Source organism: Oncorhynchus mykiss, chromosome 6 (genome assembly GCF_057628025.1).
Source record: "Oncorhynchus mykiss isolate SJ-2025 chromosome 6, ASM5762802v1, whole genome shotgun sequence".
NCBI lineage: Eukaryota > Metazoa > Chordata > Actinopteri > Salmoniformes > Salmonidae > Oncorhynchus > Oncorhynchus mykiss.
In genome coordinates this window covers 36,344,970-36,355,259 of record NC_143027.1, presented here as the reverse complement: position 1 = coordinate 36,355,259, position 10,290 = coordinate 36,344,970, and the positions used below count along the sequence as shown (strand labels likewise).

Below are 10,290 nucleotides of genomic sequence, written 5' to 3'. Positions count from 1 at the left end.
ATGAAGACCTTATATCATCATTATAATTCCCCTGTGCGATAAAGAGTATTTCATGAGGTATCTTACTTGAGTTCTTACATAATATGTTTGTGATGTTTGTTTCCTGATAATTATATTTTACAGCTGGTAAAGCTCTTCCCATAGCTACTTGTTTCAATTAGTGAGAGAATACGACTACATCCTTTTCACATGCTGCCTCTAATGCACTGAATGCTCAGGCTGCTGTCGCACTAATGAGCTGAAGCACACTCCGATTTTCATTTGCAGCATGTATAATGTTGTACCCTTGAATGTTGGATAACAGAGATGTTTATGCTTACACCCATACTCTTGGTTTGATTAGAACCATGAACCACCAGCACACATGTACACAATTTGGGTAGATCTCTACTTTTATTAATGTATATATACACATATAAAAAATAAGGACATATGTACAATGATAATAAATATCGACATGTTTGTACAAGCAAAATAAGTTACTTAACATCCTTTAAAAAACAAACAAAAGATTGTGAACGAACAGGCAGGGGAACCTTTGCAACTTAAAGCCATAAAGGAAGAAATGAATAATAATGATAATATAACAATAATAATAACAGCAGAATCAAAAGCCTTGAGAAGACTGTGGAAGGTTTGTTTTTGTAATAACTAGCCTATCTATATCCAGAATTGTTACACACAGATAAATATGTGTTTTGGTAGCTTTAGCATTGTATTTAACTAGGCTAGTCAGTTAAGAACAAATTCTTATTTTCAATGACAGCCTAGGAACAGTGTTTAGGGGTAGAACAACAGATTTTTACCTTGTCGGCTCGGGGATTTGATCTTGCAACCTTTCGGTTACTAGTCCAACGCTCTAACCACTAGGCTACCTGTCGCCCCAACATCCCTTAGCCTACCATCCCTTTTGTGAGTTTGATGGATAACTTTCTTTTAAGACAGTTTCATGACTTATCAGACATAATGTCCATTGGTAGACAAATCAGATAAATATCTATACCAATCTTAACAGCTCTTGTAGCTGTTGATGCATAATACATGGTTAAGTGTCAGAACCAGTGCTTGGTAACATATTAAAACGTACATATTTTCAAATGAAAGGCATCTATAAATATTGAAGATTTAGTATCAAACCTTAGATCATCAAATTACGAGTTATCATTTGGTTTTAAGGAGGTTGCTGTGCTTGGCTGGTTCTATGACGTTCAAAGGTTTTGGTGATTTGTTTACCTTTTCATGAGCTAGGGAATCAGGGATACGCTTCAGTAGATTACTACTGACATGTAAACAGGATGTTGACCAGCCGCGAACATTTTGCCTTCTGAAAAAAATTAAGCTCTAAATAAAATATGCAGGAAAGTTCTAGACACAAGAGTTCTTTGAAGTGAAGTTGGACGGACTGTTGAAACTTAAATATCAAAGTGGAATAATGAAATAATATTAAATAATAATGTTGAGAGAAAAAAAAAGCAACTGCAGTCTACTTTGGCTTATCCGAAGGTGAAGAGGCACGGCAAAAGAAAACATGTTTAGAAGATGTATTCATGAAGAAGTCCTTAACAACTCTAACCATATATTCTTTTTTTTTTCTAGAGAACATCAGTGTAGGCAAAAGTTTGAAACATGATACACTTCTTTTACAATTATGAGCATGTTATCGGAGATGTGTACAGTACATTTGCAGAGAAGGTCATGCAACACTAGGATGAACTAACCACTGATGGCCAAGTAAGTAAGTACCTCTTCAACTCAGGGATCGTTGCAATATTCTACATCCCCTTCAGCTGTCTCTAGTCTACATTGGGGACAGAAAGAAAGAAACGTCGTCACCCTCTCGTTCCTTTCTTTGTCTTGTGTTGTTCTCTGGTCCCTGCAGATGTGTCACACAGCCACCCCTGGAAGACAAAGCACAGGAAGGGTAAAACTAACATGTTAGAGTGGACACACATAGTGATAATTGTACATGCAAGGCCACTTCCATGAGAGTAGAGATGCTGCAGCATAATAAAACAACTATGTTTCATCTCAAAGGCTGTAAAACTCTTGATTGTGACACTTGTTTTTCTGGCTCGGTCTTTGGGTGTCTCTTAGGCTAGTTCCAGAATTGTTCACACCAAGCCATAACAGTGACATAGGAGTCGGCATGACAGCACAAACTAGATCTTGGGCCTGGCTAGAATCTTTGTGTGTCTGTAGGCTTTTAGAGAGAGAGAGAGCCATACCTCTGATTGATGTGCCTCTGATTGCTCTCTGGACCTGTTGGTTTGTCACAGGCCATTCATCTATCTTCCATCTGTTCTCCGCTTGTCTCTCCAACAGCACAGGGCAGTGTGTGTTTACAGTTGAGTGTCCATCCTTCTCTCTGTGTTCAGGCTTTCCACAGTGGTGCCAGGTCATTCTCTGGACGTCATTAGGTAAGTGGGCGGGGTTTGGGGAAATAAGTGGTTAAAGGGCGTGTCCAGGTACAGTGCTGCTCCGTCCCCTCCAGGACACACTAGTACATCCACCACGTTTGGCATTCAGGGCGGTGCAGGGAGGGAGTTCCTTTTGGCAGTTCAACTCGCCACCACCGCCGCCCAGACACAAACATACTATGTAAAGCACTTGTTGAGACATCCACTGCAGTCGCAACAGTTTAGCGAGAGTTGACCTACATTCCCCCATGCCATCCCTGCTACTTTACTGAAAACAATGCCTTTGTCTCATCTGAAATTCAGAATAATAAGCAAGTGTGCTATTGTAGGTTCTGCTGTGGGATTATGTCAAACAGACATATCCCAAGGAAGTGTACAAGCATCAGAAGGTGTTTAAATTCCCATCAACCACTTGTGTAAATGTGTAGTGTAGTTATTGTAAAAGTAGTGCTAAAATGTATTTACTAGTGTGGAGGTTATTCGGGGAGATATCTACTTTGTGCAGGGATATGAGTTTGTACGTGCTTCCATCACATTCTCATTCACAGAGAGGCGCTTTAAAGCCATTGGTCTCTATTTGTCGCTTCCGTAGTCCGCAAGGCATAGAAAAAGAACACATAGAAATGTCTTCATTTAAATTGTCACAATATATCAATGTGGCAGGGGTTGAAGACCTTCTCAGAGGAAAGACTGACAACGTGAAAAAAGTACAAATTGAGCCGAGAAAGTCTAATTAAGAGTTTGTCCTTCATGTAAACCCCCCATGTCTTTCAAACAAAACTCACTTCATTTTCTCTCTCTTTATCCCACTCGTTCCTTCCCAGGTTTTACCCCCTGAGAGGGGAACGTGATTGTCGTCATGCTTTTGGGATTAATTTGTCTTTTATGTGGCTCTCTCACTCTCTTTGCTCACAAATACAAAATCGACTTACTTACTCCCGTGTTAAGTGCAGCAAGCGAAAAAGTCCTCAACAGAACATAAAAACAGCAAGCCAGCTCCTCCATCTTTCAGTCAGTCAACTCGTGCTGCTTGCTTTATTGGTTTAGCCCTGAAGCTACAACCTTGTCATGAGTTGTTGGTCGTCTCTTATCCTGAAGGAGTTCTCTCAGGAAATCTCTCCATTTGTTTGAGGTGTTGGCTGAGTTCAATTGTCTATAAATACCGAATTTACACAGCTTGGGATTTGCACAGTGAAAGCAAGTGAAACTGGTGAAGAAGGTAAAGTGTGACAGTCAGTGTGGGGTATGGAACACAATAACAGGAGAGGATGCTGAGGAACGGGTCGGTGTGTGTCACCTCACATGCTGTGTGCAAAAGAAACATCTACCACCAGTCACAGAGTCAGCCAAACGAGCACTGGCAGAAAAAAAGAGAGAGAGAGCATGGAGCGAGAGTGGTGTCGAGAGAGAGAGAGGCGTCCTCTAAAGGAGGGAGGTAGGTTAGTTGCCGTTCGTTCTCAATTTTTTTCATTTTTTTCTTCATTGCAACGGGCGTGGAGAAAGACGACTGCTGCTACACAGACGACTCTTCAGGGTTGGCGTCAGGCAGCACGCTCCTCTGCTGCAGGGTCCGACGCAGCTCCTCCTTGAAGGGGCTGGAGTAGTCGTTCCCGCCCCCGCTCAGCCCCAGCCCTCCTCCACCAGAACCACCCCCGCTAACCCTCTCCTCCCCGGCCGAGCTCAGGTTGAGGCGGATGTAGCCGTTGCTGCCGGAGCCCCTGATGTTGGTGAGGCTGAGCCGGCTGGGGGAGTGGATGGGCTGGCCGGGGATGGCGCTGGGAGACGCCGTGGGGGCGTGGTGGTGAGACTGGCTGCTGGGGCACAGGGCGTGGCCGGGAACGATCTTCAGCGAGCCGTCTGAGTAGTAGTAGTTGGCGCCCGTCTCCCAGAAGCGGTCCTCGTCGCTGGGCATCTTGCTGGGCACGAAGGTAGGTGGCTCCTTGGGCAGGGTGATGGGGTAGACCAAGGTGCTTTCCAGGGGCTTCATCTCCGTTCCTTTACCTATGGCCAGCTTCAGACGCCTCCTCAGATACAGAGCTGCCACCAGTAGTAGTAGACAAGCGGCCCCCAGGGTGATAACCAGCACCCAGAACAGACCCATGCTGCCGTCAGGGGCCCGGGCTGCCATGACCACAGGGGAGCTGGCCACCACCGACACCTGGTAGCGCTCCATCTGAAACTTGACCCCCTGCTCCTCAGAGTAGCACACGTAGCGTCCCGCGTGCACCGGCATCACGTTGGGGACCACCAGAGCCTTCAGAGTCTGGTCGAAGCGTGCCCCCCCGGCCTCCTCGTCTCCTAGCTGCAGCTCCCGGTCATTGAGGAGCCAGGAGGGCTGGGCCAGGTTGGACACCAGCTGGCAGGGCAGCACCATGTCTGATTCCACCACTACTGTCACATTCCTCAGTCGAGAGTTGTCTGGGAGAGAGAGAGAGAGAGGGTATGTGTTAGCCAAGATGTTTAATTCCTGAACTCTAAGTTCAATTCATCTCAATTCAGTTCAATTCGCTTAGTTCAACTCAACTGAATTAAACTTGATTCAATTACTAAATTCTAAACTCAAATCCATTCAATAACTATCAAAAAACTACAACTGTAGTGACCAGTTATTGCCACAAGGGGCCACCAGTCCAGTTCCTCTCCTACTCACCAGGGCTGGGGATGGCCACAGGCTTGTCAAACTTGGCTTTGCCCCTGCTGAATCTCTCCAGCATCAGATCCTGGGATAGGGAGGAGGTAGACCTGTGGAACAGAGAGCACAGAGAACAGGCATTAATAACATGTTTTTCTGCTACTGGCCTCCACTTTCTGTTACTGGCCTACACTTTCTGCTACTGGCATCCACTGAGCTGCTGCTAGCACAGGTGGACCCAGCCCACTGAGCAGGGGCAAAGCAGAGGAGGGGCCAAGTAGAAGAGGGGAAGGCAGAACCACTGAGCAGGGGCAGAGGGGGAGTGGAGGGGAGAGGCAGGCATGCTCACCCGCGGTGGAGGTCGATGCGGACACAGGCGCGACCCTCACTGTCCCAGGCACAGTAGGGGTCCCGGGACAAAAGGCAGTCTGGCTGCGACTGATAGCGGCTGCAGTTAGCCAAGGGAAGCTGGAGCACTTCTGAACGTGAGCCAATGTACAAGTACTTCTGCAGACATATTCAGACAGAGACAGAGGGAGAGAGAGAGGGGGGTTGAGAGAGAGACAAGAGGGGAAAAAGAGAGAGGGAGGAGATAGAGATAGTTGAGGAGGATGGAAGAAACAGAAAAAGAACAAGTCAGACAGAGGGCAGTGGAGATAATGGGATAATCGCTCTCAATTACAATAACATTTTGTTTTCCCTCCCCTCTTCTTTCTCTGTTTGGCTAGAGAGCAAAGCTTGTTATGAAATAGCTGGCCAGGAAAAGCCTGGTCTAATTAGATAAGGATCAGCATGTGAGTGTAATGCCAGTGAAACAGAGTGGTGACACTCAGACATGTGAGGGCATAATGGTGTTGAGTAGGGCCCGGAGTCTTTCCTAGTTGCGTCACATGATTAGGGAATACTCCTGGTCCAGTGATGGTCTATGGGTAAGTAAACTCAGAACGGCCCAGAGGGCAGGACCCAACCTCCTGCTTCTGTAGTGTGAGGCAGCTGGATGTACAAGTACAACTTGATGGTCTATGTGTAGAACTGGGGAAAACTCCAGACCCTAGTGATGGTCCATGAGGGTGTAGGGCCAGGGAAAACTCCTGGGCCTAGTTATATGGACTATATGTACGGATGGGGAAATCCCCTGGCCTGAGTGTTACCTTGGTGTGAGAGATGGTCAGGCTGTCCACTGGCTGGGGAGAATCAAACAGCTGTATCTCTTCAATGACATGGGCCTCCGAGCCGAGGATCACTACCCTCTGTAACCAGCCGTCCGCTAGAGGAGGAGAGGAGAGAAAAGAGAAGAGGGGATAAAGAGGAGAGCAGGTAGGATGAGAAGACTGGTACATCATTTCAGAATGTTGTACTGTAGTTTACTCTTTGGGTAATATTGGGAGCAAGGTTACATCCCCTGCATTGAAAGGCAATTGAGCTGCTGCTGCCGGCGGTGTGACCTTGTGTGTCTGTCTGGGTGGATGGCGCTTTTATGAGCAGAGATCTGCTGTGTGTGCTGAACCTGCCCTGCCTCCTGCCCTCACCACAGTGGGACTGTCATGGATAATGTGAGGGACTGACCCTGGACCCTACGGGAGCCTGGCACAGAGCAGAGCAGCAACACACACACACACACACACACAAACACTCGCACACACAAACACGTAAATGCTGTATCATGCATGACGTATCATGCTCCTCGCTCGCTGTGTCGAGAGCATTTCGGCTAATCCCCCAATCCCATCCTCCGTTTCTAACCGTCCTCGCCAGACTTGTTCTCTCCGCATCAGCTGTCATCCTGCTGCAGTTAATAGCTAATCAAGCCCGCAGCCCAATTGGCAGTGTGTACGTGTGCCAAGGGCCCCGTTGAGTTTGTGCTGTGAAGCAAGGCAGCAGGGGGCCTGCCAAGCTACTGAGCCCATCGTCAGTCTGACAGTCATGGGCCTCCAACACACCGCAGGCACAGTCAGGGATTCACTCCACACTGCACTGCAGTGAGTGGAATTCTAAGTAGTAGGCTACTTAATGGGAAGTAGCTACTGCAGTTGGATGTACTGTATGTTATTGATGAAAGGCATTGTCTCCCGACAGGCAGTGTCCTTCCTAGGACACATGCAGTCTTCAACGGTCTTCAACAGTCTTCAAACGGCCACGCAGCTGGAGTCGTCCTGCTATCTGACGTAAGACAATCTTATGGAAGTAGGATGAAGTTGTCCTGAATCCACATGAACACTGATCTCAGGCAAACTGTGGGTCTTGAGGGTTTTCTTAGGAGGGTTGGGGGTTAAAGTAAACGGATCCTACAGCTGTGGTTAATTAAGGGCATCTTTAGTGGGCAAATGGGTTAATCTGGGACCTGTCTTGGTCCTATACTGTTATGTTGCGTATAGGAAGTTCTTACACAGTACACTGATCTCAGTCAGTTTTGTGTTTCCTCCATTGTGGTTAAGCTGAGGTGGTAAGGTCAAAAATATTCGGAATCTTTTGCGGCAAATTCAAACTCGACCATCTTCAGTGGGTAGATTCTTAGCCTGCGCTGTACGCACTGTCAGTAGCTACCTGTGCCTAAGAAGAGCATGTTGTATGCCCGCGTGTCCAGGGCGCTGACCCGGTCCACTGCCAGGCGGGTGAAGTTGATGCCCTTGGTGAGCAGTAGGGGGCGAGCCTGAGCCTTCTCCTCCATCAGAGGGTGCTTCTTGGCAAAGTTGAGGGTGGCGTCTGGCAGCTGAAGAGAGCTGTTGTAGCCGTTCTCCCTATGCCAGCTCGTAATACACTGCGCCGTGAAGAAGAAAGGCGAGAAGAGACAGAGAGGAGAGAACAGGGAGACGAGAGAGAGAGAGAACAGAGAGAGAACAGAGAGAGACGTGAGAGAGAGGGAGAAACAAGGAACATTGTTAGTTGCGGGACAGGCTGGCATTGCTTGTTGGCTCTGATCACTCTCCAAACTCTCCCTGTCCAAGTCACTCTATTCCTCCGCCCCTCCCACCCTCCCTCCCTCCATCACTCACCGCTCCGGGCCGTGGGCTGGGGACAGTGCCAGTGTATCGCCCCCATCTCTGCGACGCGTCTCTGTACTCCTTATAAGGGCCATCAAACACCTTCTTCACCTCCCCTATCTGGTACTGACACACTGCTGACACATCCACATCGCCCCTGGGACAGGAGAGAACAACAAAACGACGGGCTTAAGGTTATTACCTAGATGGGTTGTTTCTGTGGTCATTTTTACATTGTCTGTTTGTATGAGAAATAGAACGATGGTTGTGCTCCACTAGGAGATAATAACAGAATTCAAAAAGGTCCGTACACAGAGAAGACACGTTAGCTAACTGAAGGCCGTTAAAACTGTAATTTTGGGCATAAGATCATATTTTCAAAAGAATTGGAAAAGTTTAGATACTGTAGACTCAGAAGTCACACCAACCCAGTGTTAGTAAAAGTGCTAAGTTAAGTTGGAGAAGAGAGAGCCTCTTCTCTTTGGCACATCGGACCCCCTGGCGGTAGTGTTATTGTGACTCACCACTGGGCGTGGAAGATGCCATAGAAGGTGGTGGTGCGCCAGTCGGTGCCTGGCAGGGTGAAGACTGCCCGAAGGTTGTTGAAGGTGACGTGTCGCTCGGGGAGAGAACACACCAGCCTGGCCTTCTGGAACGTGGTCCACTTCTTCTGCAGGGTCCTAGTGCCCCCCAGATCACCCTGAGGGGAGAGACACACACGAGTCAGTCAGGAGTCAGGAGAGGTGGCATATTGCCAATGTGGAGGGGAAAGTCAGTTCGCTTGCATTATGATTTACTGATGGCTTCTGATACCATTTTAGGATTGAATTGGGTGAGAAGAGTGGTCTGATAGACTTGGGAGGGGACAGAGGAAAAGTTAGGAGAGGGAGTCTCGGGGCAAGGGTTTATCCTTTGACCTCACCAGGAAAAACAACAGGTTGTATGATGTAATGAGAGTGGATGGCAAACTCTGAGCTCATAACTCGCAACTTCTCCTGATAACTATTGACACCTAATGAGGACAGGACTGGGTGAGAAGAGTAACTGGAAAGAAAGAGTGAAAAGAGGGTTGGAAGTGTTTGAGTCTCACTGTAAAAAGTATGTGAGCAGAGTAGAATTGAGTGGTTTGCTTGTGTATGTGTTCCGTTGGCAGTGTGTGTGTTCCGTTGGCAGTGTGTGTGTGTGTGTGTGTGTGTGTGTGTGTGTGTGTGTAGCCATATATGGGTGTAGCCTACCTTACAGACGCGGGCCACCCTGGCCACAGTGAGCTCCGTGTCACAGTCCAGCTCAACAGCTCTCTCACTAAAGAAGAAGTAGATCTTGTCATCGTCCCCCTCCTTGCTGCCACTGCTCTCCCTCACCAGGGCCGAGCCCACAAAGTCAGGTTCTGATGGGACAATACACACACACACACACACACGATATATGAACATGCACGTATGACTGCACAGCCACACACACTACCACCTCCACTCCCCCTAATCTCCCACCCTCTCACATGCGCTACTATTTAACCCTCTAACCTCGTCTCAATTTTATACCCTCTCACTATCCCTCATCTCTCTCACCCCTCTTCCCTCACGTATCCCTCCTGTCCACTTCTCTAACCTCATCTCTCCACCTCTCACCTCTCACCCCTCCACCAGACTCTTTCACACTCTCGACTGCTTTTTCCATCTAACTGCTTCTCTGCTCCTATTAGCTAGCCTCTAACCCAGTCCTTTTCTTATCTCTCGTGTCTCGTCTCCCTCTCCAACTCTTTCCCCATACATACACTATCCTTTATCCCTTTCTTCTTCCATCTAACCCCTCTTCCTCTCCACTTTTCCTCTCCCTAACTTCCTCCATCTCCCCCTCTCTCCCATCCCCCTCTCTCCATCACTTCTCTCTCTCTCTCTCTCTCTCTCTCTCTCTCTCTCTCTCAATTCAATTGCATTATTGGCATAGGAAACTCTCTCTCTCTCTCTCTCTCTCTCTCTCTCTCTCCCTCCCTCTCTCTCCCTCTCTCTCCCTCTCCCTCTCCCTCTCCCTCTCCCTCTCTCTCTCTCTCTCTCTCACCGTTGAGCCAGGCCGGCAGGTATTCACTCTTCATGCTGTAGTGTTGCTGTCCCAGGTTCCTCAGGATCACAGGCTCAGTACCCAGGAAGTTGTTCAGTGTGGCTGAATACAGCTCCTTGTCTGAGAGACACAGAGACAGGCAGGATAGGCAAAATTAGGGAACAGTTACACATAGAATATAATAGAACAGAATAAAACAGAA

At 47.8% G+C, this 10,290-nt stretch overlaps 1 protein-coding gene across 1 annotated transcript in view; it reads right to left on the bottom strand.

The window, feature by feature from the left end:
• Positions 1-374: 374 nt before the first annotated feature.
• Positions 375-10,290, bottom strand: part of LOC110525856 (semaphorin-4C) — a 56,117-nt gene continuing 46,201 nt past the window's right edge. Inside the window, exons 7-16 of the mRNA XM_036980006.2 lie at positions 10,089-10,208; positions 9,266-9,417; positions 8,555-8,730; positions 8,043-8,187; positions 7,594-7,807; positions 6,201-6,316; positions 5,399-5,556; positions 5,068-5,159; positions 2,226-4,835; positions 375-1,898 (exon numbers count right to left, since the gene is read on the bottom strand). Coding sequence (XP_036835901.1) covers positions 3,931-4,835; positions 5,068-5,159; positions 5,399-5,556; positions 6,201-6,316; positions 7,594-7,807; positions 8,043-8,187; positions 8,555-8,730; positions 9,266-9,417; positions 10,089-10,208 — 2,078 coding nt within the window. The 3' untranslated portion in view covers positions 375-1,898; positions 2,226-3,930. The remainder of the gene's footprint in view (positions 1,899-2,225; positions 4,836-5,067; positions 5,160-5,398; positions 5,557-6,200; positions 6,317-7,593; positions 7,808-8,042; positions 8,188-8,554; positions 8,731-9,265; positions 9,418-10,088; positions 10,209-10,290) is intronic.